Below are 21,562 nucleotides of genomic sequence, written 5' to 3'. Positions count from 1 at the left end.
CCCTAATTTGGAAATGTGCTTTTTTTTTTTTTTTCCTTTTTTTTTTTTTGAGGTGGAGTCTGGCGCTGTTGCCCAGGCTGGAGTGCAGTGGTACCATCACAGCTCACTGCAGTCTCCACCTCCCAGGTTCAAGTGATTCTCCTGCCTCAGCCTCCCGAGTAGCTGGTATCACAGGCGTGCACCCCCATGCACGGGTAATTTTTATATTTTTAGTAGATACGAGGTTTCACCATGTTGGCCAGGCTGATCTCAAACTCCTGAACTCAGGTGATCTACCTGCCTCGGCCTCCCAAAGTGCTGGGATTACAGGTGTGAGCCACTGTGCCCAGCCAAAATGTGCTTTTTATTTATTTATTTATTTTAATTTAATTTTTTTTTTTTTTTTGAGATGGAGTCTTGCTCTGTCGCCCAGGCTGGAGTGCAGTGGTGCGATCTCGGCTCACTGCAAGCTCCGCTTCCTGGGTTCACACCATTCTCCTGCCTCAGCCTCCCGAGTAGCTGGGACTACAGGTGCCCGCCACCTCGCCTGGCTAGTTTTTTTGTATTGTTTAGTAGAGACGGGGTTTCACCATGTTAGCCAGGATGGTCTCGATCTGCTGACCTCGTTATCCGCCCGTCTCGGCCTCCCAAAGCGCTGGGATTACAGGCTTGAGCCACCGTGCCCGGCCTCAAAATGTGCTTTTTAAACATTGCTGCTAAGATACTACATTTGATAGCTTGGTTTTTCTCTGTGGCCTGGAAATAGTTGGTGTAATTAAAATAATGAGAGTTCAAGTGGAACCTCAGTCTCTCTTTTTATTTAAAGAAATAAGATTTGAGATTCTGGCAGCTGCATTGCTTCTTCATGGGAGAGAACTTTTTATTTCAAGGTTGCTCTTGAGCCAGGCCTGATGTAAACTGTGCCCCTGGAGTTCACTGGGTTTTGGAAATGTTTTGCTTATTCATGATGTAGTAGTTTCTAGATCATTTAATCCCCCTAATTCTCAAATATGAATGTTGAATAATAGACTGATTTCTGAACTGCCAAAGGAAAATAACCATGATTTGCTGCTCAGAGTTTTAAAAAGTGGTTTTCTTTTTCTTAGGTCCAGATAACTCTCACCTCACATGACTGTGGTGAACTGACCAAAAAAGATGTGAAGCTGGCCAAGTTTATTGAGAAAGCAGCTGCTTCTGTGTGATTTCTTCCAAAATACATGTAAAATCTTGTACACATCTTAGCTGCAATGTATGTTGAAGGAAATTTATGTGAACAGAGTTGTCCTTTGTTTTTTTAGACAGAGTCTTGCTCTGTTGCCCAGGCTGGAGTGCAGTGGCCTGATATCAGCTCACTGTAACCTCCACCTCCCGGGTTCAGGCTATTCTCCTGCCTCAGCCTCTTTAGTAACTGGGATTACAGGCATGCACCACCACGCCTGGCTAATTTTTGTATTTTTAGTATAGGCGGGGTTTCACCCTGTTGGTCAGGTTGGTCTTGGACTCCTGACCTCGTGATCCACTCACCTTGGCCTCCCAAAGTGCTGGGATTACAGGCCTGAGCCACCGCGCCTGGCTGTTGAATTGTTCTTAAGGCATCGTATCTAGAAGCAAAAAAAAAAAAAAAAAAGAAAAAGAAAAATAACAATTTATGTTGTGTAAATTTAGTTTACCTTTATATATTACATTTGGTAAAATCAGTGCTTAAATATGCAATGATTTAAACTTGAACTTGAGGTAGTTTTCATGCTATCTAATCATATACCTAAGATAAACCAACCTAGTTACTTATATTGATAATATTCAGAAGGAGAAGTGGCTTTTTTTTTTTTTTTTTTTTTTGAGACGGGGTCTCGCTCTGTCACCAGGCTGGAGTGCAGTGGTGCGATTTCGGCTCACTGCAACCTCCGCCTCCGGGGTTCAAGCGATTCTCCTGCCACAGCCTCCCGAGTAGCTGGGACTATAGGCACGTGCCACCACGCCTAGCTAATTTTTGTATTTTTAGTAGAGACAGGGTTTCACCATGTTGGCCGGGATGGTCTCGATTTACTGACCTCGTGATCTGCCTGCCTTGGCCTCCCAAAGTGCTGGGATTACAGACATGAGCCACTGCGCCTGGCCAGAAGTGGCATTCTTAAATTTAAGAAATTGGGATGGGGAGTATTCACACATTTTACAACCCAGAAATTCAAGCAATTTTGGTGACTACAAATGCATTGTGTTGGAGAATATTTGTAAGGTGGAAAAAGAATTATGAACTCGACAGATAGTGAGTTTTAACTTTAAATAACAATTCTTCTTTTATTTTGTTTTGTTTGAGACGGGATCTCGCTCTGCCTCCCAGGCTGGGGTGCAGTGGCAGGATCACGATTCACTGCAGCCCTAATCTCCTGGGCTCATGCAGTTCTCCCTCCTCAGCCTCCTGAGTAGCTGGGACTATAGGCAAGTGCCACCACGCCAGACTAATTTTAAAATTTTTTGTAGAGATAGGGTCTCCTGTGTTGCCCAGGCTGGCCTTGAACTCTTGGGCTCAAGCAAGCCTCCCACCTCTGCCTCCCAAAGTCCAGGGATTACAGGTGTGAGCCACTGCACCCCGACAGTATAACAGTTTTTTTTTTTTTTTTTTTTTTTTTTTTTTGACACAGGGTCTCATTCTCTTGCCCAGGCAGGAGTGCAGTGGTGTGGCCGTGGCTCACTGTAGTCTTGACCTCTTAGGCTCAAGTGATCCTCTCACCTCAGCCTTCTGAGTAGCTGCAGCTACAGGCATGCACCACCATACCTGGCTTATTTTTAAAACTTTTTTATGGAGACAGGGTCTTACTATGTTGCCATGGCTGGTCTAGAACTTCTGGGCTCGAGTGATCCTCCTGCCTTGGCCTCCCAAAATGTTGGGATTACAGGTGTGAGCCACTGTGTCATAACAATTATTGAAAATTTTAAATTTATTTTTAATAATTATACAAGATGGAGTCTCACTATGTTCAGGACCAGGTTAGTCTTGAACGCCTGGGCTCAAATGATCTTCTTGCCTTGACCTCCCAAAGTGCTGGGATTATAGGTGTGAGCCACTGTGCTCGGCCTATAACAATTCTTTTTTTTTTTTTTTTTCGAGACGGAGTCTTGCTCTGTCACACAGGCTGGAGTGCAGTGGCCGGATCTCAGCTCACTGCAAGCTCCGCCTCCCGGGTTTACACCATTCTCCCACCTCAGCCTCCCAAGTAGCTGGGACTACAGGCGCCCGCCACCTCGCCCGGCTAGTTTTTTGTATTTTTTAGTAGAGACGGGGTTTCACCGTGTTAGCCAGGATGGTCTCGATCTCCTGACCTCGTGATCTGCCCGTCTCAGCCTCCCAAAGTGCTGGGATTACAGGCTTGAGCCACCGCACCTGGCCCCTATAACAATTCTTAGTTAATTTGGATTTTAGCTGCTGTTACTACTTAAATAATTAATTAGATTAAACAAATCACAAAAGTTGGATGAGCTATCTTGGTGTGTTTTCTTTACTTTTCTTTTTCAACAGAGAGTTGAAGGAGAGGACAAGTGTCTTGTCCGTGGCTTCCAGGAATGTGTGGCAATATAAGATTTACTGTTAGAGCAGCCAACTCACCAGCTCATTATTTGACTTACTGAGTTAAGGAGGAACTAAGGGTGATTTTTTCTCCCATCATTTGCATGTTGTGACTCCTGAACTGAGGGTCTACAGCCACTGAAGCTAGAAGCTACTTGGGTATTATTCAGTAGTGAGCTCTACTTACTCCATGTATCACTGACAGATATAAAAAGCAATATCAAGTAATCTATTATTTAAAAATTATGATAGTGTTCTTTGAAGGAATTCAGGAATATACTACTAATGAGATTATGATGCAGATATATCCATCCATGAAGCATTTGTTAGTCCCTTGAAGCGTCATGGTAGTGGAATTTAACACGGATCATTTTTGTAAACCCACCTCCCTTTAGGGGCCAGAGAAATCACTCTTTGTTACAGCAAGCAAACCTTTCCCTCTCCATGTCACCCTTGTCCCAAACCTGAGAAACATACGGGAACATGGCACAGAGGCTGAGCTCTCTGAAGCCAGTTCCTGGCTGGTTTTGCTGGCCAGGGAAAGGCAGGTGTGGTCAGTTGCCCTGTGGACATGCGGTGTGCAGGGAGAGAAGAGGGAAGAGAGCAACCCAGGCTCTCTGGCTGCCAGGGCCTCCAGACTCTTAGCACGAGAACTTCTGTTTCTTAGAATTCTTTCAAGGGAAAAGATAAAGCTGTGTGTTTTTATAAGCTGTTTCGTATAGTGCAGATTTGGACTTTTATACATTTTATTACCAAATATTTTTAGTTAAGTGCTTCAATTTGCAACATTTTAAAAAATGTTCTTTTGAGAATCATCACCTGGATTTACAGGAATTTTTTAAGCATGAAAAAATTTAAACATATTCAAAAGTACATGAATAATACACTGAATGAAGCCTTATTTACGGATCACCCAGATATAAAAATTACCAAGATTTTGTCCCAGTTGCTTCATTTTCCCCATTTCCTTCTTTGTTAAAGTATTTAAAAGCAAATTCCAGATAGCTTATCATTTCACCCCTATATCCTTCAGTAAGTTTCTAAGGAAAATGTGACCATTTTTTTGTATAAACCACATTACCTTTTTTTTTTTTGAGGAGTCTTACACTGTTGCCCAGGCGGGAGTGCAATGGCACAATCTTGGCTCACTGCAACCTCTGCCTCCCAGGTTCAAGCGATTCTCCTGCCTCAGCACCCCCAGGTAGCTGGGATTACAGGTGTGTGCCACCATGCCTGGCTAATTTTTTTTTTGTATCTTTAGTAGAGATGGGGTTTCATCATGTTGGCCAGGCTGGTCTCAAACTCCTGACCTTGTGATCTGCCCGCTTTGGCCTCCCAAAGTGCTGGGATTACAGGCATGAGCCACAGCGCCTGGCCCACAGTACCATTTTTATACCTAACAAAGTGATTCCTTGGTACACTTAATACCTAGGCAAAATCAAATTGTCCTGAAGGTCATGAGTGTCTTTGGACAGTAATTTGGTTCTAATCCAGGATCTATATGAAGCCCACCCATTGCATCTGGTTGTTGTGTCTCTTTAGTCTCTCAATCTGGAGCAAGCTCCCCTCCCTTCCCCATTTCCCCATGTAATTTATTTATTGTAAAAATTGGGTCAGTTGTGCTGTAGAATATTCTGCCTTCTGGATTTGTTTGTTTCTTTCTGTGGTGTCATTTAACTTGTTTTACTGTACTCTAAATGGAACCCTTTTCCTCTGTTTTGAGCGGAAGTCTCAGAGGCTAAACTTGATGTCTGTGTTAACATATGTCACATGTATTACAGTGGAGAAAGCAGGATATGGCTCATAATTACAGTGGTGAGAATGATGTTGCTAGTTATCACCTACATGAGGGTTTGACATAGGTCTATGTTACGGGTCACTGCATCTGCTGGAACTCACAGACTTTACTATACAGAATCAAAGATCCCATATCTGAAGTCTATGGAAATGCTCATGGTGGTAAATTCCGACAGAATGAAACACCAAACTTGCTTCAAGTAACTCACGTTTCAACTTAAAAGAGACATTGTCAAAGTTGGAGGCCCCTAGGTTCCCGTCTGTTCCAAATCTTTGCGTGATGACAGTGGTTTCTCTGATGTGGTAAGCTTTGGCTTCCCTCTATTTTCTTTCTAAATGATCACTGGAGTAGAGAGGAGTTAAACAGACATGACCTATTACCTCTTGCATGACCTCCACAGATAGCAAACTGGGCCAACATGGTTGACGATGTCCTTTTCTACAATGAAGTTAATGAAAGTTCTGAAAATAATGGTTACTTTCTGACATTGATAGGATTTAGGAAACGTTTGGATAAATAGCTTAAGCATGGCTGTTTATGTTTTTGCTATAGATAAAAGGCAGCAGCATGTACACTGTATTTGGACACAAGCCTGCCTCCATTAATATATTAAACTATTGGACCACTGGGGTTAGTAGGGAGCAGTCTGTACCCTTTCTGATACAGCATTCAGAAACATTCTAGTTAGACTCTGTAGCTTTCAGTTTTGTAGTTATCAGCAAAATATCTGGAGCTGTAGTAGGGTTTGGCCATCATAGGTGAGCTTTGTGTTTCAATGCCAGTTACTCAGGACTAGTAAATTAATGACACTGTGCAGAGGACTTAAGAGTCACCAAGCTGCTGCGCCTGCCAATGGCTGACTCTCCCTGGCTATCTGTGGCTGAGGTGGTGTTGCCCAGGTCATGCAGAGCATGAGCTGCTGCTCAAAGAGCACAGGAGATGGCCCTTGGGCTTCTCATCCTAGGATGCCCATGCTACCCACCAATCCATGAGAAGATATGTATGATTTCAGTAGGCCTTGGATCAGCTTGTCTACCTGATTTCCTGTTTCTTTCCACTCACTTAGCTGGAGTTTCATTTTCAGACTAAAGTCTTCATCATTGGCTTCAGAAACAGCATTCATCTGTGGCTGTGCTGATGTAGCACACCAAGAACAACTGGGCTCTTCTCTGTCGCTTTCAGTGGGCTACCTCCCCTCACCTCTCCAAGCAGCATGAAATAATTCTTTACATTTTTAATCTCTTTTCTGTTTTTCCCTGAAGGTATGTTTTGGTGCTTAAAGAAGGAAGTCACAAAAGTGTACTACTGAGTTTCCTGGAGATGAAATCCTGTTGTGCCTAGCTACGTTGAGTGAACACAGGGATCCCTGATGCCATTATTTTGTATATTCATACGGCACACACTTACTGAGGGCCTTCTGTGTGCCCTAGGGGATTGGGCACGGTGACATATCAGGGCAGGTGGAAACAGATGGAGAGCTGATGCGGGCTCTCTTGGAGCAGCTGCCCCAGGAGGCCCCTGTGGATGGATGTTGGGCAGGAGCCCTGAGACAATGGGGGCATATAACTAAAGGATATAGGAGGAGCTGATCCCTGAGGGAAACAATGTAGAGGGAGAAGATGGGGCTAAAGTTTGAATTGTGGGGACGTTAATCACAGTGATTCTTACAACTTTGCTGTTGATGATTTTAAACGGAGAAAATGAGTACATAAGATGTTATTTCCCAGTTCAGTATTGGGAAATATTGGTTGCCCACAAGACTATTTTCCTACCACGAATGGTCATATATCCTTGATGTAGAATACCAGGAACAGCAGAGATGGTGGGGCGGTTACTTCCTTTTCTTATAGCCCAAGAACTTTGTTGTCCAGGAAATTGACCAATTTAGCCACTGAACATTTAATTCAACACAGGGCTACCCAGATCCCACTGTCCTGATTTGCCCTGAAAGGCAAAGGAGTTAGGAGAAGGTGAGTGGGGAGAATACATTAATCCTGAGAGTTGAACAGAGCAAAAATCCCTATTACTTTTGTACTTAAAACATCTCTGCCTGATGGGCTCACTCTTTATATTCTGTTTAGGTGGTTTATATGTGCACATCCCATCTCATGCCTGCAGTTAGCCAACTCAGGGTTTATATTGCCTCCTTTTTTTTTTTTTTAGAGATGGGATCTCATTTTGTCATGCAGACTGTAGTGCAGTGGTGTGATCACAGCTCACTGTAACCTCCAACTCCTGGACTCAAGTGATCCTCCCACCTCGGCTTCCCTGGTAGCTGAGACTACAGGTGCCTGCCACCACACCCACCTAATTTTTATTATTTTTATTTTTTGTAGAGACAGTCTCACTATGTTGCCCAGGCTGGTCTTGAACTCCTGGGCTCAAGTGACCCTTCTGCCTCAGCCTCCCATGGCTAATTTTTATTTCCTTTTTTTTGACACGGAGTTTTGCTTTTGTCACCCAGGCTGGAGTTCAATGGCACAATCTCAGCTCACTGCAGTCTCCACCTCCTGGGCTCAAGTGATTCTCCAGCCTCAGCCTCCTGAGTAGCTGGGATTACAGGCACTTGCCACCATGCCTGGCTAATTTTTGTAATTTTTTTAGTAGAGACGGGGTTTCACCATGTTGGCCAGGCTAGTCTTGAACTCCTGACCTCAAGTGATCTGCCTGCCTCGGCCTCCCAAAGTGCTGGGATTATAGGCGTGAACCACTGTGCCTCGCTGCTAATATTTATTTCTTATTTTTTTTCAGAGGCGGGGATCTCACTATGTTGCCCAGGCTGATCTCAAACTCCTAGCCTCAAGTGATCCTCCCACCGTAGCCTCCCAAGTTGCTGGGATTATAAGTGTGAGCCACTATCCCTACCTCAATATTACCTTCTTTGCTTCCCTTATTTTCTTTTGTTCTAAGTCAAACCCATCACAATCTTTTCTTGTCCTTCCAGGTGTTTCCAGTGCTGTGCCCTGGATGTGCTCTCTTTCCCTTAGAGCCCAGAGAACTTGCTTTTCCCCCTTATATGACCCTTAACCTTTTCTAACACATTATTAAGGGCCTGTGTCTATCAGCTGGGGGCACTTCTTGAAGTGAGGGCCTTTGTGTGGTCTGTTTCTAGTGAATTCCAGCTTTAACCCAGAGCCTCGTGATTGCTGGGTGCCCATAGCCTTCTTGCTGAATGGAGGCACAGTCTCCTTGGGAAGAGAGAATCCATGATAGACCCACTTGGGAGCTCCCCACTTCAGGTGCCTGCAGACTGGTGATGCAACGGAATGCCCAAGAGTGACCTCATAAAGCAAGGATTCTCTTCGTGGCCCCTTCTCTGCTGCCTCTCAGAATCCAGACGCTAAGGAAAATCCCTAAGCAGAGATTTTCTGTTGGATGCCAAAAGCAAGGAATAGAAGCTGAAAAATTTGGAACATGTCTCAACACCGTCACCAGAGGCGGTCGAGAGTCATTTCTAGTTCACCAGTTGATACTACATCGGTGGGATTTTGCCCAACATTCAAGAAATTTGAGTAAATATTATCTGTCTCTGTTGCCTGTTAAGAAATGTGCACGTGGAAGTGTGAGGGCAGGGTGTCAGCGTTCTCTCAGCCTCTTCCCTCAGACACTTAAAAATAAGTTGCATGTCCTTGACAATCTGGAGTCTGTGATTGGTGAGGTTCGCATACGGTTATGTGCCTTGTAGACTTGAATGACCAGTTTGACTCATTTTGTCCTTTTCTATTATGACTGTTAGATAATCTGAAGGCTTTTCTCTTTTTTTGTAATAGACCCCATCTGAAATCAGATAATGAAAATTACATATCTTGATATATTAGAAAAGTGTATACATTCTGGCTGGGTGCGGTGGCTCACACTTGTAATCCCTGCACTTTGGGAGGCTGGGGTGGATCACTTGAGGTCAGGAGTTTGAGACCAGCCTGGCCAACATGACGAAACCCTATCTCCACTAAAAATATACAAATTAGCTGGGAGTGATGGTGTGCACCTGTGGTCCTAGCTACTCGGGATGCTGAGGCAGGAGAATCGCTTGGGGGGACAGAGGTTGCAGTGAGCCGAGATTGCACCACTGCACTCCAGCCTGGGTGACAGGGTGACAGAGCGAGACTCTGTCTCAAAAAAACAAAACAAAACAAAAACAAAAAACGAAAAGAAAAGTATATATATTCTGTATTTTTTAACTATTATGAGAATGCATTCATTTCATTTGTAACATATACTGGGAAACAGTAATACGTACTCTTTGAGAAAAATTGCAAAGCACGGATAAATGGAAATAAACAGGAAAAAGAATCACCTATAACCTCACCATCCATAGACAGACACTGTTAAAATTTTGGCATATTTCCTGCTGATTTTTTTTCTACCTGCTGATTTTTGCACAGGTGAGATAATTTTGAACAGAGAATTTTTTATCTTTGATTTTTGTGTTTTGCTGCACACAAAAACAAAACAAGATATATATTTTTCTAAATCCTGAAAAATACATAGACATATTTTAGTGCCTGTATTTCACGGGACAGACATACCATAATTTACTTACCCAGTCCTTTTTGTTAGATGTTTAAATTGTTTTCAAGCTTCTCATTACTGGAAATAATACTGAGATAGACATTTTTAGTTGAAGTTATTTCATTTCAGGCTATATTCTCTTGGGTCAGAGAATGAATGGTTCTAAGGCTTTTCAAAAAGAGCTGGTCAGTTTTTATGCTTCTGGAAGTTTTTGAGAGTGCTTAATCATGCTACACTGTTGCCAGCATTAGATCTTATCATGTTTAAGTCTTTGCTAATTTTATAAATAAAAATAATGGTTTTACTTTGCATCTCCCTGATTAGTATTGCTATAAAACACATTTGGAGAAATTTATTGGTCTTTGGTATTTATTTCACGAATAGATTGTGTGCCCATTTTCTCTTGGGGTGTTCAGTTTTTTTATTGATGTGAGCATGTGTATAGATGATTAGTTGATGATTATCAGTTTTGCTTAGTAGACTGGCAATATTTAGTCTTGCTCACACTGTGTTCCCAGTGCCTACTATATTGCTTGGTATGTAGTTGCCACTCAATAAAGATTTGTTGAGTAAATGAAGATGACACTTTGTTTTGCTGGAGAAGGAGTGGTGACCATTCTTTTTCAGAGGTCCAGGGAGAGGGAACTAAGTAACTGAGTGGGGACAGAGTATCCATGATCATCATATGTATGTCAGTGGTCATTGAGTCAACATTTCATTGCTATTTAAAAGTATATGTAAATTTATATTCATACAAGGGAGAAAGCAGAGCCTTGTCCCTACAAAAAGGTATGCATTATGTGGGGATCTAGCTCTGTTGTGCTGTAACCGTACTTCATATTCAACTTTTTGACAGGAGGAACGATGATGATTTTCGGGCATTTGTGAAGAGATTCATAATGAGCCATTTCTTTAAGATAATTATGATCAGCACTGTCATATCGAGTGGCTTTTTTGTGGCCTTGGGGACCAGTTATGACATGAGATACCACTTCTCCAGCCTTTTTGAGGTAAGCAGACAAAATGGGTCCATTTTCTTATTTTTTAAAACATGCTTTATTTCTGGAAACATTATAAGATTTTTTATTTTTTATTTATTTTATTTTATTTTATTTTTCCCGAGACAGAGTCTTGCTCTGTCAGGCTGGAGTCCAGTGGTGTGATCTCGACTCACTGCAACCTCCACCTCCACCTCCCAGGTTCAAGCGATTCCTCTGCCTCAGCCTGCCGAATAGCTGGGACTACAGGCGCACGCCACCATGCCCAGCTAATTTTTGTATTTTCAGTAGAGACAGGGTTTCATCATGTTGGCCAGGATGGTCTTGATCTCTTGACCTCGTGATCCACCTGCCTCAGCCTCCCAAAGTGCTGGGATTACAGGCGTGAGCCACTGTGCCCGGCCGATTATAAGATTTTTAAGGTATTTTGCTTCAAGAAATTTCCCATAGAATTCTAAAAATACTCTCAGATCTGGGAAGAGGGTGGCAAGAGCAGCAGTGGTGACATGGTGGGTTTTTTTTTTTTTTTTTTCTTTTTTTGAGACGGAGTCTCGCCCTGTTGCCCAAGCTGGAGTGCAATAGTGCTATCTTGGCTCACTGCAACCTCTGCCTCCCAGGTTCAAGCAATTCTCCTGCCTCAGCTGACTGAGTAGCTGGGATCACGGGCACACACCACCAAGCTTGGGTAATTTTTGTGTTTTTGGTAGAGACAGGGTCTTGCCATGTTGGCCAGGATGGTCTTGAACTCCTGACCTCAAGTGATCTGCCCACCTCGGGCTCCCAAAGTACTGGGTTTACAGGCATGAGCCACCGCGCCTGGCCAGTGACATGGTTTGTAAGTCTCCTTGAATCTCCTCTCAGAAACAGAGCAAGCCTGGGCAACAAAGTGGAACTCCCATCTCTCTTTTTTTTTTGAGACGGAGTCTCGCTCTGTCGTCCAGGCTGGAGTGCAGTGGCGCAGTCTCGACTCACTGCAAGCTCTGCCTCCTGGGTTCACGCCATTCTCCTGCGTCAGCCTCCCGAGTAGCTGGGATTACAGGCACCTGCCACAATGCCTGGCTGATTTTTTGTATTTTTAGTAGAGACGGGGTTTAACCGTGTTAGCCAGGATGGTCTCGATCTCCTGACCTCATGATCCGCCCGCCTCGGCCTCCCAAAGTGCTGGGATTACAGGCGTTAGCCACCGCGCCCGGCCCCTCCCATCTCTATTAAAACAAAATAAAAGTTGGGCATAGTAGTGTATACCTTGAGTCCCAGCTACTCTAGAGGCTGAGGTGGGAGAATTGCTTGAGCCTGGGAGTTCGAGGCTGCAGCGAACTGTGATTGCACCACTGCACTCTGGCCTCGGCAACAGAGTGAGACCTTGTCCCAAACAACTGACCAAAAAAACCCAGAGCAACTAGGTAGCAAAGCCACGAACCCATAGGCAGCATTTACGACAAAACTAGGTAGTTTCCTTACTACAAGCCACAAGAACTGAATAGTATTAGCCTCTGTGGGGGAAGAAACAGGGAAGCCATTATTTTTTCATCAGAAAGTGTGATGGGCTGATGTGAGAACAGCATTTGATATCAGGAACGGTACTGCCTAATCCAATACTGGGCTAGATCAAGAGGTTCTGGTAATTTTTGAAGGGGCTAGAGCAGCAAATGGTATGAATTTTCAAAGCGGACCAGCTAGAGGTCTTTTTAAAGATAGGATTCCACAGTTAGGATAAATATTGGAAATGGAATAAAATTTGAGCAGGTTAGAGACATAGAGATGAAGGAAGAGAAGGTTCAGATAAAATTGGAGGAGGATCCAGGATACCTCAAAAATCAAGCTACTGCATTTTTAAACACAACACAAAAGCAGAAGAATGAGCTCAGTGAGGTTAGAACCACATAATCTTCTAAAAGATCAAGAAAACAAATTTTTTGTAAAACAGCAAAATAGAAAAGGATTGATGCTGCTATAGTTGTGTTTTTAGAAAAAAAAAGGGTTGAGATAAAGTCTCATACAAAATTACTGTAAGAAAAACGAGAATAAGGTAGAGAATAATCCCCTTATACAGGCGGAGCATCCTGAATTTGAAAATCTTGAACCTGAAATACTCCAAAATATGAAACATTCTGAGTACTGACATGACACTCGAAGGAAATGCTTACTGGAGCATTTTAGATTTCGATTTTCAGATGTGAGTTGCTCAACTGGTAAAGATAATGCAAATATTCCAAAATCCAAAAATATTTGAAATCCAAAACACTTCTGTCCCCAAGCATTTCAGATAAGAGATACTTAACCCATAGATAATTAAAGCCCACCACAAAGACATGCCTACAAAATAGTGAAAGACTAGCATATGATTTTAAAACAAGCCAGATGTTTAAGAAAGTGATACAAGATAGGAAAGAATAGAAGTGAAAAGACAAAACTCAGGAAAGAATTAGAAATAAAAGAACACTTTCAAGAATAAAGACTAAAATAGACTAAGAGCAATTAATTGCAACAGATAATAACTTAAGAGAAATATAGGATTAAATGTATGAAATTTTTTAAATCAATAAGAAATGAAGAGATGAAAAGGTTTCAAGAGAAAATGATGGACATCGAAGATGGGGGGAAAAAAATCCAGCATAAGGACAATAGGAGCCCCTGAATTTGAAGCAAAACAGAAACAAAGCAAAGGAACAGAACAAATGCTGACATCTATAATCCAAGAAAAGTTACCTGAAACAAAAGATTTGGAACTAGGTGTTGAAAGAGCACACGTTACATACCTGAGAATATAGACTTTGAACAATAAACACCAAAACATAGTCTAGTAAAATTATTGGATTTTAAAGGAAAGAGGGGGTGAAGGAAACTAAATATCAAGGCAATGTGGCTTATAAGAAGACAATTACTTACCATCAGACTTTGCTATGGTAATATGCCAAAAGAAAATAGAGTTACATATTTAAGATACTTCAGCAAAGAAAATGTAAACCAAGAATTTTAGATCAGAAAAATTGACTTTCGAGTATAAAGGACACAGACAAATTCATCAATATTCAAAACCTTGGGGAATATTGTTTCTATGAGCCTTTCCGTGGTAATTTACTAAAGAATAAGTTTCAGCCAACCAAAATGACTAGAGAAGCATCAATGTTAGGACTGAAGATGAGCATTAAATATGTAGTTATTTGTAGAACTAATATTAATTGTGGTTTAGCAGAGAGAATATAGTATATAATGAGTATATCCTCTGACAGTGAAGTTAGAGTATGACTAAAAAATGGGAGACAATGGGAAAGCCAATATAAAAAGTTTCAAAATCATTTTCAGTAGTCAACTTAGTGGCAACACCATTAGTAGTGTTATTTTGAGACTTGTATGTTTGTAATACAGGATAAGGCAATTGAGTAATTATGGGACAGTTTATTTCTGTCACCTCCTGTGTTCTTAAGAACCAGGATACTCATGGAAGAGAGAACCCAGGACTTCTTTGAGAAATAACCAATTCTAGGTCTAGGGCAGGAGGTACATGAGATGAGCCAGGATTATCTTGTCATAGACATAGCAAGGAAGCTATCAAAGACTACTGGGGTCATGTCGAAAGTCTCAAGAGACTGTGTGAAGAGTCCTACTGGTCAAAGATGGGATAGTTTGAGCTCCAATAAGAATAGTGATTGCCATGTATTGAAACTCATCAAATAATCTGTGAGGTTATACTATTGGCCAAAGATGGGACAGTTTGAACTCCAATAAGAATAATAATTGCCATGTATTGAAAGTCATCAAATAATCTGTGAGGTTATAATGATACTCCAAAACAAACTGTCCACTTTTGGAGGATGAGAAGGAGCTAATCCTTTATCTTGATACTTAGTAAATTAAGGGAACGAGTCAAGCATTACTGACCTTATGTGAACTGCAGTACTGAGTAAGCATATAGTAGGTGAAAGGAAACATCTTTTTATAGATGTGTCCTCCTTAATAAATGAAAAAGAAATGATAGAATATCACAGTTTTTCAATGCCCAAGGAAGTAATTGATCTAGGCACTGAGCATCAGTGGCTGCTACCATCATAAAAAGATAGACAACCAGAAATTATGTGCCATCTATAAAAGAACAGCACCTCTAATCTTGCCAAAGAGTTCAGGAAATATGGAGGCCAGAGGGATATGCTGAACTGTACCATGAGTGTGCACTCAGCAAAATCCAGACTGGGAAATTTTACAAGTCAAACTCCCCAGGTTCTTTAACAGATAAATTGTAAGGAAAGAAAAAGGAATGGGGGAATTAAAAGATACACCAAAATTTTAAAAATTTATAAAATCGCGACTACTTATTAGTTCTAGGGATACATACATGAATTTCTATCTATAAAGAAATACAAGGAAGTAATTACTGTAAAATTTGGATAGTGGTTAATTTTGGGGGGAGGGAGGGAGTTGTAATTGGGATGTGGGGCACATGAGGGGCTTCTGGGATGGCAGAGTTCTATTTCTTGACCTAGGTGGTAGTTACAGGGATATTGGCCTTGAAATAATTTATTAGGCTATATATTTGTTCATGTGGTTCTATATATGTGTTTATTTTGCAATAAGAAGGTTAAACATATACGTTTCTTAATTTCCTTTAGGATAAATAACAAATTTCCTTCTTGGGGATGAAAAGGTTAGCATAAACTTAGTGTGGTATCAGAGGCAGTCGAGGTGGTGGGATACCACAATTAATGCTTAAAATGCGTCAGATCCACTTGGCACCACTTCTGTTAACATGTTGGTATGGCAGTGAATTCCACACTACAAATCCAGACATTGGCCATGGTCTGTGGAACATCATGTTAGGTATGATGGCACGGGTCAGGGAAAGAGACAAATTGAGGAGCCTAAATCCTCTGATTGCCCTCCTGAGGCCATAAGGGTCACTAAGCATGTATCCTGGTTTAGGGACCTGGTTTGCAAGCCTAGGAGATGTTCTGTGATGTGCAGACTTTGGGGTCATACAGATTTGGGTTCAAGCCCCAGCTTCCTACCTTATTACTAACTGTGAGAATTTGGACAAGTTACTGAAGCTCTCTGTGGTTTGTCAGTAACATTTGTAAAATGATATAATTAATATACAACTTACAGGGTGGTGGTGCAGCCATTGCAAATAACATGTATGAAAGCCCCTGGTTAACTGTGAAACTGAGAAATTATTAACACTTCTGGGAACTCCACTGAAGGTGCAGGGAAAGATGTGAGAGAGCCCTGATCTCTCACCTCTGGCTAACCTTGAGGCTCCGTGCAAACAGGAAATGAAGGCTGAGGCAGAGTGGTAAGTTGCTAGAGCATTGAACATGTGCCCCCACAGAGCCCCCTTGGCAAGAGGCTTACTGATTTCAGCCATTTAAGAAAATTTCTGTCCAATTATTAGTAGGCCATTAAATTGAACAGAAACCTTGGTGGCCACACATGACAAAGAATATAGACTTTACAGAATCAGTTCAGGAAAGTCAATTTAAGAAAGAAAAGAAAAAAGAACAGCAACAACAAACCCTGGGGAGAGGGGAGGGTATGATTTCGGAGTTGCAACATTATATTATGTAAAATGTTCAGTTTTCAACAACAAAATCATGAGACATACAAAGAAACAAGAGTGTATGGCTCATACACAAGAAGAAGAAAAGCAATTAATAGAAAATATTGGCTGGACGCAGTGGCTCATGCCTGTAATCCCAGCACTTTGGGAGGCCGAGGCAGGTGGATCACCTGAGTTCAGGAGTTTGAGACCAGTCTAGCCAACATGGTGAAACCCCATCTCTACTAAAAATACAAAAATCAGTTGGGTGTGGTGGTGGGCACTTATAATCCCAGCTACTTGGGAGGCTGAGGCATGAGAATCTCTTGAACCCAGGAGGCAGAGGTTGCAGTGAGCCAAGATTGCACCACTGCACTCCAGCCTGGGCAGCAGAGTGAGACTCTGTCTCAAAAAAAAAAAAAAAAAAAAAAAAAAAAAAAAAAAAAATCCTTGAAGAAGCTCATTTGTTGGAATTATTAGTCAAAAAGTTTAAAGCAGCTGGGCAACTATGGCTTACATCTATAATTCCAGCATTTTGGGAAGCTAAAGTGGGAGGATTGCTTGAGCCCAGGAGTTCAAGACCAACCTGCCCACATAGGGAGACCCCCATCTCTACAAAAAATTTAAAAATTAGCTTGTCTGGTGGTGCATGCTTGTGGTCCCACCTACTTGGGAGGCTGAGGTGGGAGAATTGCTTAATCCTAGGAGGTTGAGGCTTCAGTGAGCCATGATCACGCCACTGTACTCCAGCTTAGGTGACAGATCAAGACCATCTCAAAACAACAACAACAACAACAACAAACAGCCCCCCAAACCCAGGTATTATAAATATGTTCAAGGAACTAAAGAAAATCATATCTAAAGAATTAAAGGAAAATATGAGAACAGTGTCTTGCCAAACAATATGAATAAACAGATATAAATGATTAAAAATAGTTAAATAGAAATTATGTAGTTGAAAAGTACAATAATAGAAATGAAAAATTCACTAGAGGAACTTACCAGCAGATCTGAGCTGTTTGAAGAAAAAATCAACAGGAAAATAGATCAACTGAGATTCTCCAATCTGAGGAACAGAAAAAAGGAATGAATAAAAATGTGAACAGAGACTTGTAGGACATCATCAAACATAAAAACATGCATGTAATACATGTCTCAGAAGGAGTAGGAGAGAAAGGGCAGAAGGAATATGTGAAGAAATAACGGGCAGAAACTTCCCAAATTTGATGAAAGACATTAATCTCCACATCCAAGAAGATTGATGAACTCCAAGTAGGATAAACTCAGAGATCCACACCTAGACACATCATATTCAAACTGTTGAAAGACAAAGACAAAAAGAGAATTTGAGGCCACCAACATATCACAGAAAAGAAATCCTCTGTAAGATTAACAGCTGATTTCTTACCGGAAACCATGGCAGCCAGAGGCAGTGGGATGTCATAAAGTGCTGCAAAAAAAAAAAGAATATCAATCAAAAGTTCTACACCTAGAAAAACTATCCTTCAAAAATGAAAGAGGGGTGTGATGTCAGTGAAAATGGCAGAGTAGGTAACTCCAAGGTTTGTCTATCCAGGGAAACATCTAAAAAAAGGAGCAAGAACTGCCAGAGCTCTGGAAACTAGCCAAAGGTCTATAGCAACCCAGTGAACACTGAATCAAGAAAGAAGCAAATTCAGAAATGTAGGAAAGCTTATAAAAAAGACAAAAAAGGCCAGGTGCGGTGGCTCAAGCCTGTAATCCCAGTACTTTGGGAGGCCGAGACGGGCGGATCACGAGGTCAGGAGATCGAGACCATCCTGCCTAACATGGTGAAACCCCGTCTCTACTAAAAAATACAAAAAACTAGCCAGGTGAGGTGGCAGGCGCCTGTAGTCCCAGCTACTCAGGAGGCTGAGGCAGGAGAATGGCGTAAACCCGGGAGGCGGAGCTTGCAGTGAGCTGAGATCTGGCCACTGCACTCCAGCCTGGGCAACAGAGCCAGACTCCATCTCAAAAAAAAAGAAAAAAGAAAGCACAGGCAACATAGTGAGACCCCGTCTCTCTGGGGAAAAAACAACAACAACAAACAAAAAAATAGGCATGGTGCCATGTGCCTATAGTCCCAGCTACTCAGGAGGCTGAGGCAGGAGGATTGCTTGAGCTCAGGAGGTCAAGGCTGTAGTGAGCCATGATTGCACCACTGTGCTCCCACCTGGGTGACAGAGTGAGACATTGTCTCTTAAAAAAAAAAAAAAAAAGACAACAAATAAATGCTGGTGAGGATGTGGAGAAAGGGGAGCTCATATACATCGTTGGCAGGAATGTAAATTAGTACAGCTGTTATGGACAACATTAAGGAGGTTCCTCAGTAAATTAGAACTACCATATGATTCAACAATCCCACTACTGAGGAATATATAGCCAAAGAAAACGAAAGCTGTATATTGAAGAGATATCTGCGGTCCCATGTTTATTGTAACACTGTTCAAAATAGCCAAGATATGGAATCAACCTAAGTGTTCATCAATGGATGAATGGATTTTAAAATGTGCTATATATACATAATAGAATACGATTCATACATAACAAACAAAATCCTGTCATTTACAGCAACATGGATGAACTTAGAAGACATTATGTTAAGTGAAATAAGCCAAGCACAGAAGAACAAACACTACATGATCTCACTCATGTGGAATCTAAAAAGGTTGACTCATAGAGGTAGTATATTAGTTAGTTTTTGCATTGCTATAAAGAAATACCTGAGGCTGGGTAATTTATAAATAAAAGAGGTTTTATTTTGGCTCATGGTTCTGCAGGCTGTACAGGAAGCATAGTACCAGCCTCTGCTTCTGGTGATGCTGGCACCAGATGCTTGGGAGGATTGCTTGAGCCTGAATGATGATCTGTGATCACATCTCTGCACTCCAGCCTGGGTGACAGAGCAACACCCCATACCAAAACAACAAAAATAAAACCCCAGCACCACCACCGCCCCCACACCCCCGCCAAAAACCCAAGGTCGGTTCTGTTGCCTCTGGAACTAAGGAACAGGGTTTCACATTGGGAATGTAAGCTGGTGCAAGGGGTGAGCTCCCAGGGCCTTGGGGAGCTCAACCCCAGTGGCTTTGCAGGGTGCACTCCCTGTGTCTGCTCTCAGGGGTTGGAGTTGAGTACCTGCAACTTTTCCAGGTTTAGGATGCAAGCTGCCCGTGGCTCTATCATTCTTGGGTCTGGAGAGCAGTGGGTCCTTTCCCACAGCTCCACTAGGCAGTGTCCTAGTGGAGACTCTGTGTGGGGGCTCTAGCCCCACATGTCCTCTTTGCACTGCTTTAGTAAAGGTTCTCTGTGAGGACTCCGGCCTTGTAGCAGGCTTCTGCCTGGACACCTGGGCTTTCTTATACATCCTCTGAAATCTAGGGGAAAGCTGCTAAACCTCCTTCACTCTTGCATTCCCTAAGCCCACAGACTTAACACCATGTGGAAGCCACCAAGGCTTGCAGCAGCTTGTGCTCTCCAAAGTCATGGCCCCAGCAGTATGGGTTCCAGAGCAGACCTTATTTGAGCTAAGACGAGCTAGAGAAGCCAGAATGTGGGGAGCAGTGTCCCAAGGCTGCTCAGGGCAGCAGGACCCTGGACCTGGCCCCAGAAATCATTCAGTCCTCTTAGGCCCCTGGGCCTGTTATGAGAGGGGCTGCCTCGATCTCTGAAATGCCTTCAGGGCCTTTTCCCCATTGTCTTGGATATTAGCACTTGGCTCTGTTTTTGTCATGCTAATCTCTCTAGCAAATGGTTGCTTCATAGCCTGCTTGAATTTCCATCCTGATAGGGCTTTCTCTGTCTCTGCAAAATGGCCAGTCTGCAAATTGTCCAGACTTTTATACTGTACTTCCCTTTTAAATATAAGTTCCAACGTTAACCTCTTCTTTGCTCCCATATCTGATCAAAGGCTGTTAGAAGCAGCCAGGACACATCTTGAACATTTTGCTGCTTAGAAATTTCTTCTGCTAAATTCCCTAAGTCATCACTCTTATGTTCAGCCTTCCACAAAGCCCTAGGATATGGAAGCAATGCAAACAAGTTCTTTGCTAAGGGATAACAAGGGTGACCTTTATTGTAGTTCTCAATAGATTTCACATTTCCATCTGAGACCTCCTCAGCCTGGGCTTCACTGTCCATATTTTTATCAGCATTTTTGTCACAACCATTTAACCAGTCTCTAAGAGGTTCCAAACTTTTCCTCATCTTCCTGACTTCTGAGACTTCCAAGCTCTTCCATGCTCCCCGTTACCTAGTTCCAAAGCTGCTTCCACATTTTCAGGTATCTTTATATCAGTACCACACTTCTGGTACCATTTTTCCCATATTAGTCAGTTTTTGTGTTGCTGAGGTAAAGAACTACGAGGTAAAGAAATACCTGAGGCTGAGTAATTTATAAAGAAAAGAGGTTATATTTTGGCTTATGGTTCTGCAGACTATACAGGAAGTATGGTGCTGGCATCTGGTTCTGGTGAGGGTCCCAGGAAGCTTACATGGTAGAAGGCAAAGGGGAGCCAGCATGTCACATGGTGAGAGAGAGAGCAAGAGAGAGAGGGGGGAACTGCCACACACTATTAAACAACCAGATCTCATGTGAACTCAGAGTGAGAAATCACTTATCACTGATGGAATGGTGCTAAACTATTCATGAGGGATCTGCTCCCATGATCCAGTCAACTCCTGCTAGGCCCCGTCTCCAAAATTGGGAACCACATTTCAACATGAGATTGGGAGGAGACGAACATCCAAACCATATTATGTGAATAGTGGTTGCTAAAGGCTAGAAAGAGTAGGGAGGAAGCAGAGGAGGAGAGGTTGGTTAATGAGGTACAAAGTTACAGATAGGAGGAATTAATTTTGGTGTTCTGCACAATAGGGTGATATTTAGCAATATGCATTGTATACTTCAAAATAGCTAGAAGAGAGGACTTTGAATGTTCTTATCACAAAGAAATGACGTGTTTGAGGTGATGAATATGCTAATTACCCTGATTTGACATTACGCATTGTATATACGTATTGAAACATCATACTGTACCCCATAAATACAATTATTATATGTCAGTTAAAAACAAAATAGAAGTTAAAAAACAAAACACAATCTATTAAAAAAACTGATTGCAAACATTATACTTAATGATGAGAAACTTGATGCCTTC

General features: G+C 42.1%; 2 protein-coding genes across 5 annotated transcripts in view; both read left to right on the top strand.

The window, feature by feature from the left end:
• PCBD2 (pterin-4 alpha-carbinolamine dehydratase 2) overlaps nucleotides 1-10,831 on the top strand; it is a 62,188-nt gene extending 51,357 nt beyond the window's left edge. For 2 of the 4 annotated variants that reach the window (XM_023195848.1, XM_023195822.1), the window contains one exon: nucleotides 1,086-1,703. In XM_023195848.1, coding sequence (XP_023051616.1) covers nucleotides 1,086-1,181 — 96 coding nt within the window. In that variant the 3' untranslated portion in view covers nucleotides 1,182-1,703. Of the gene's footprint in view, nucleotides 1-1,085; nucleotides 1,704-7,505; nucleotides 7,526-10,710 lie in introns of those variants that run through there. The other 2 variants (XM_023195832.1, XM_023195841.1) reach the window with 2 other exon arrangements.
• Nucleotides 4,806-21,562, top strand: part of CATSPER3 (cation channel sperm associated 3) — a 55,618-nt gene continuing 38,861 nt past the window's right edge. Inside the window, exons 1-4 of the mRNA XM_023195809.1 lie at nucleotides 4,806-7,312; nucleotides 8,094-8,189; nucleotides 8,287-8,854; nucleotides 10,711-10,864. Of these exons, the coding sequence (XP_023051577.1) occupies nucleotides 8,757-8,854; nucleotides 10,711-10,864 (252 nt within the window). The 5' untranslated portion in view covers nucleotides 4,806-7,312; nucleotides 8,094-8,189; nucleotides 8,287-8,756. The remainder of the gene's footprint in view (nucleotides 7,313-8,093; nucleotides 8,190-8,286; nucleotides 8,855-10,710; nucleotides 10,865-21,562) is intronic.

The sequence above is a fragment of the Piliocolobus tephrosceles genome, chromosome 4 (assembly GCF_002776525.5).
Source record: "Piliocolobus tephrosceles isolate RC106 chromosome 4, ASM277652v3, whole genome shotgun sequence".
NCBI classification, from domain to species: Eukaryota; Metazoa; Chordata; class Mammalia; order Primates; family Cercopithecidae; genus Piliocolobus; species Piliocolobus tephrosceles.
The sequence above is the reverse complement of the archived record's forward strand: the minus strand, read 5'-3'. Positions and strand labels throughout refer to the sequence as shown.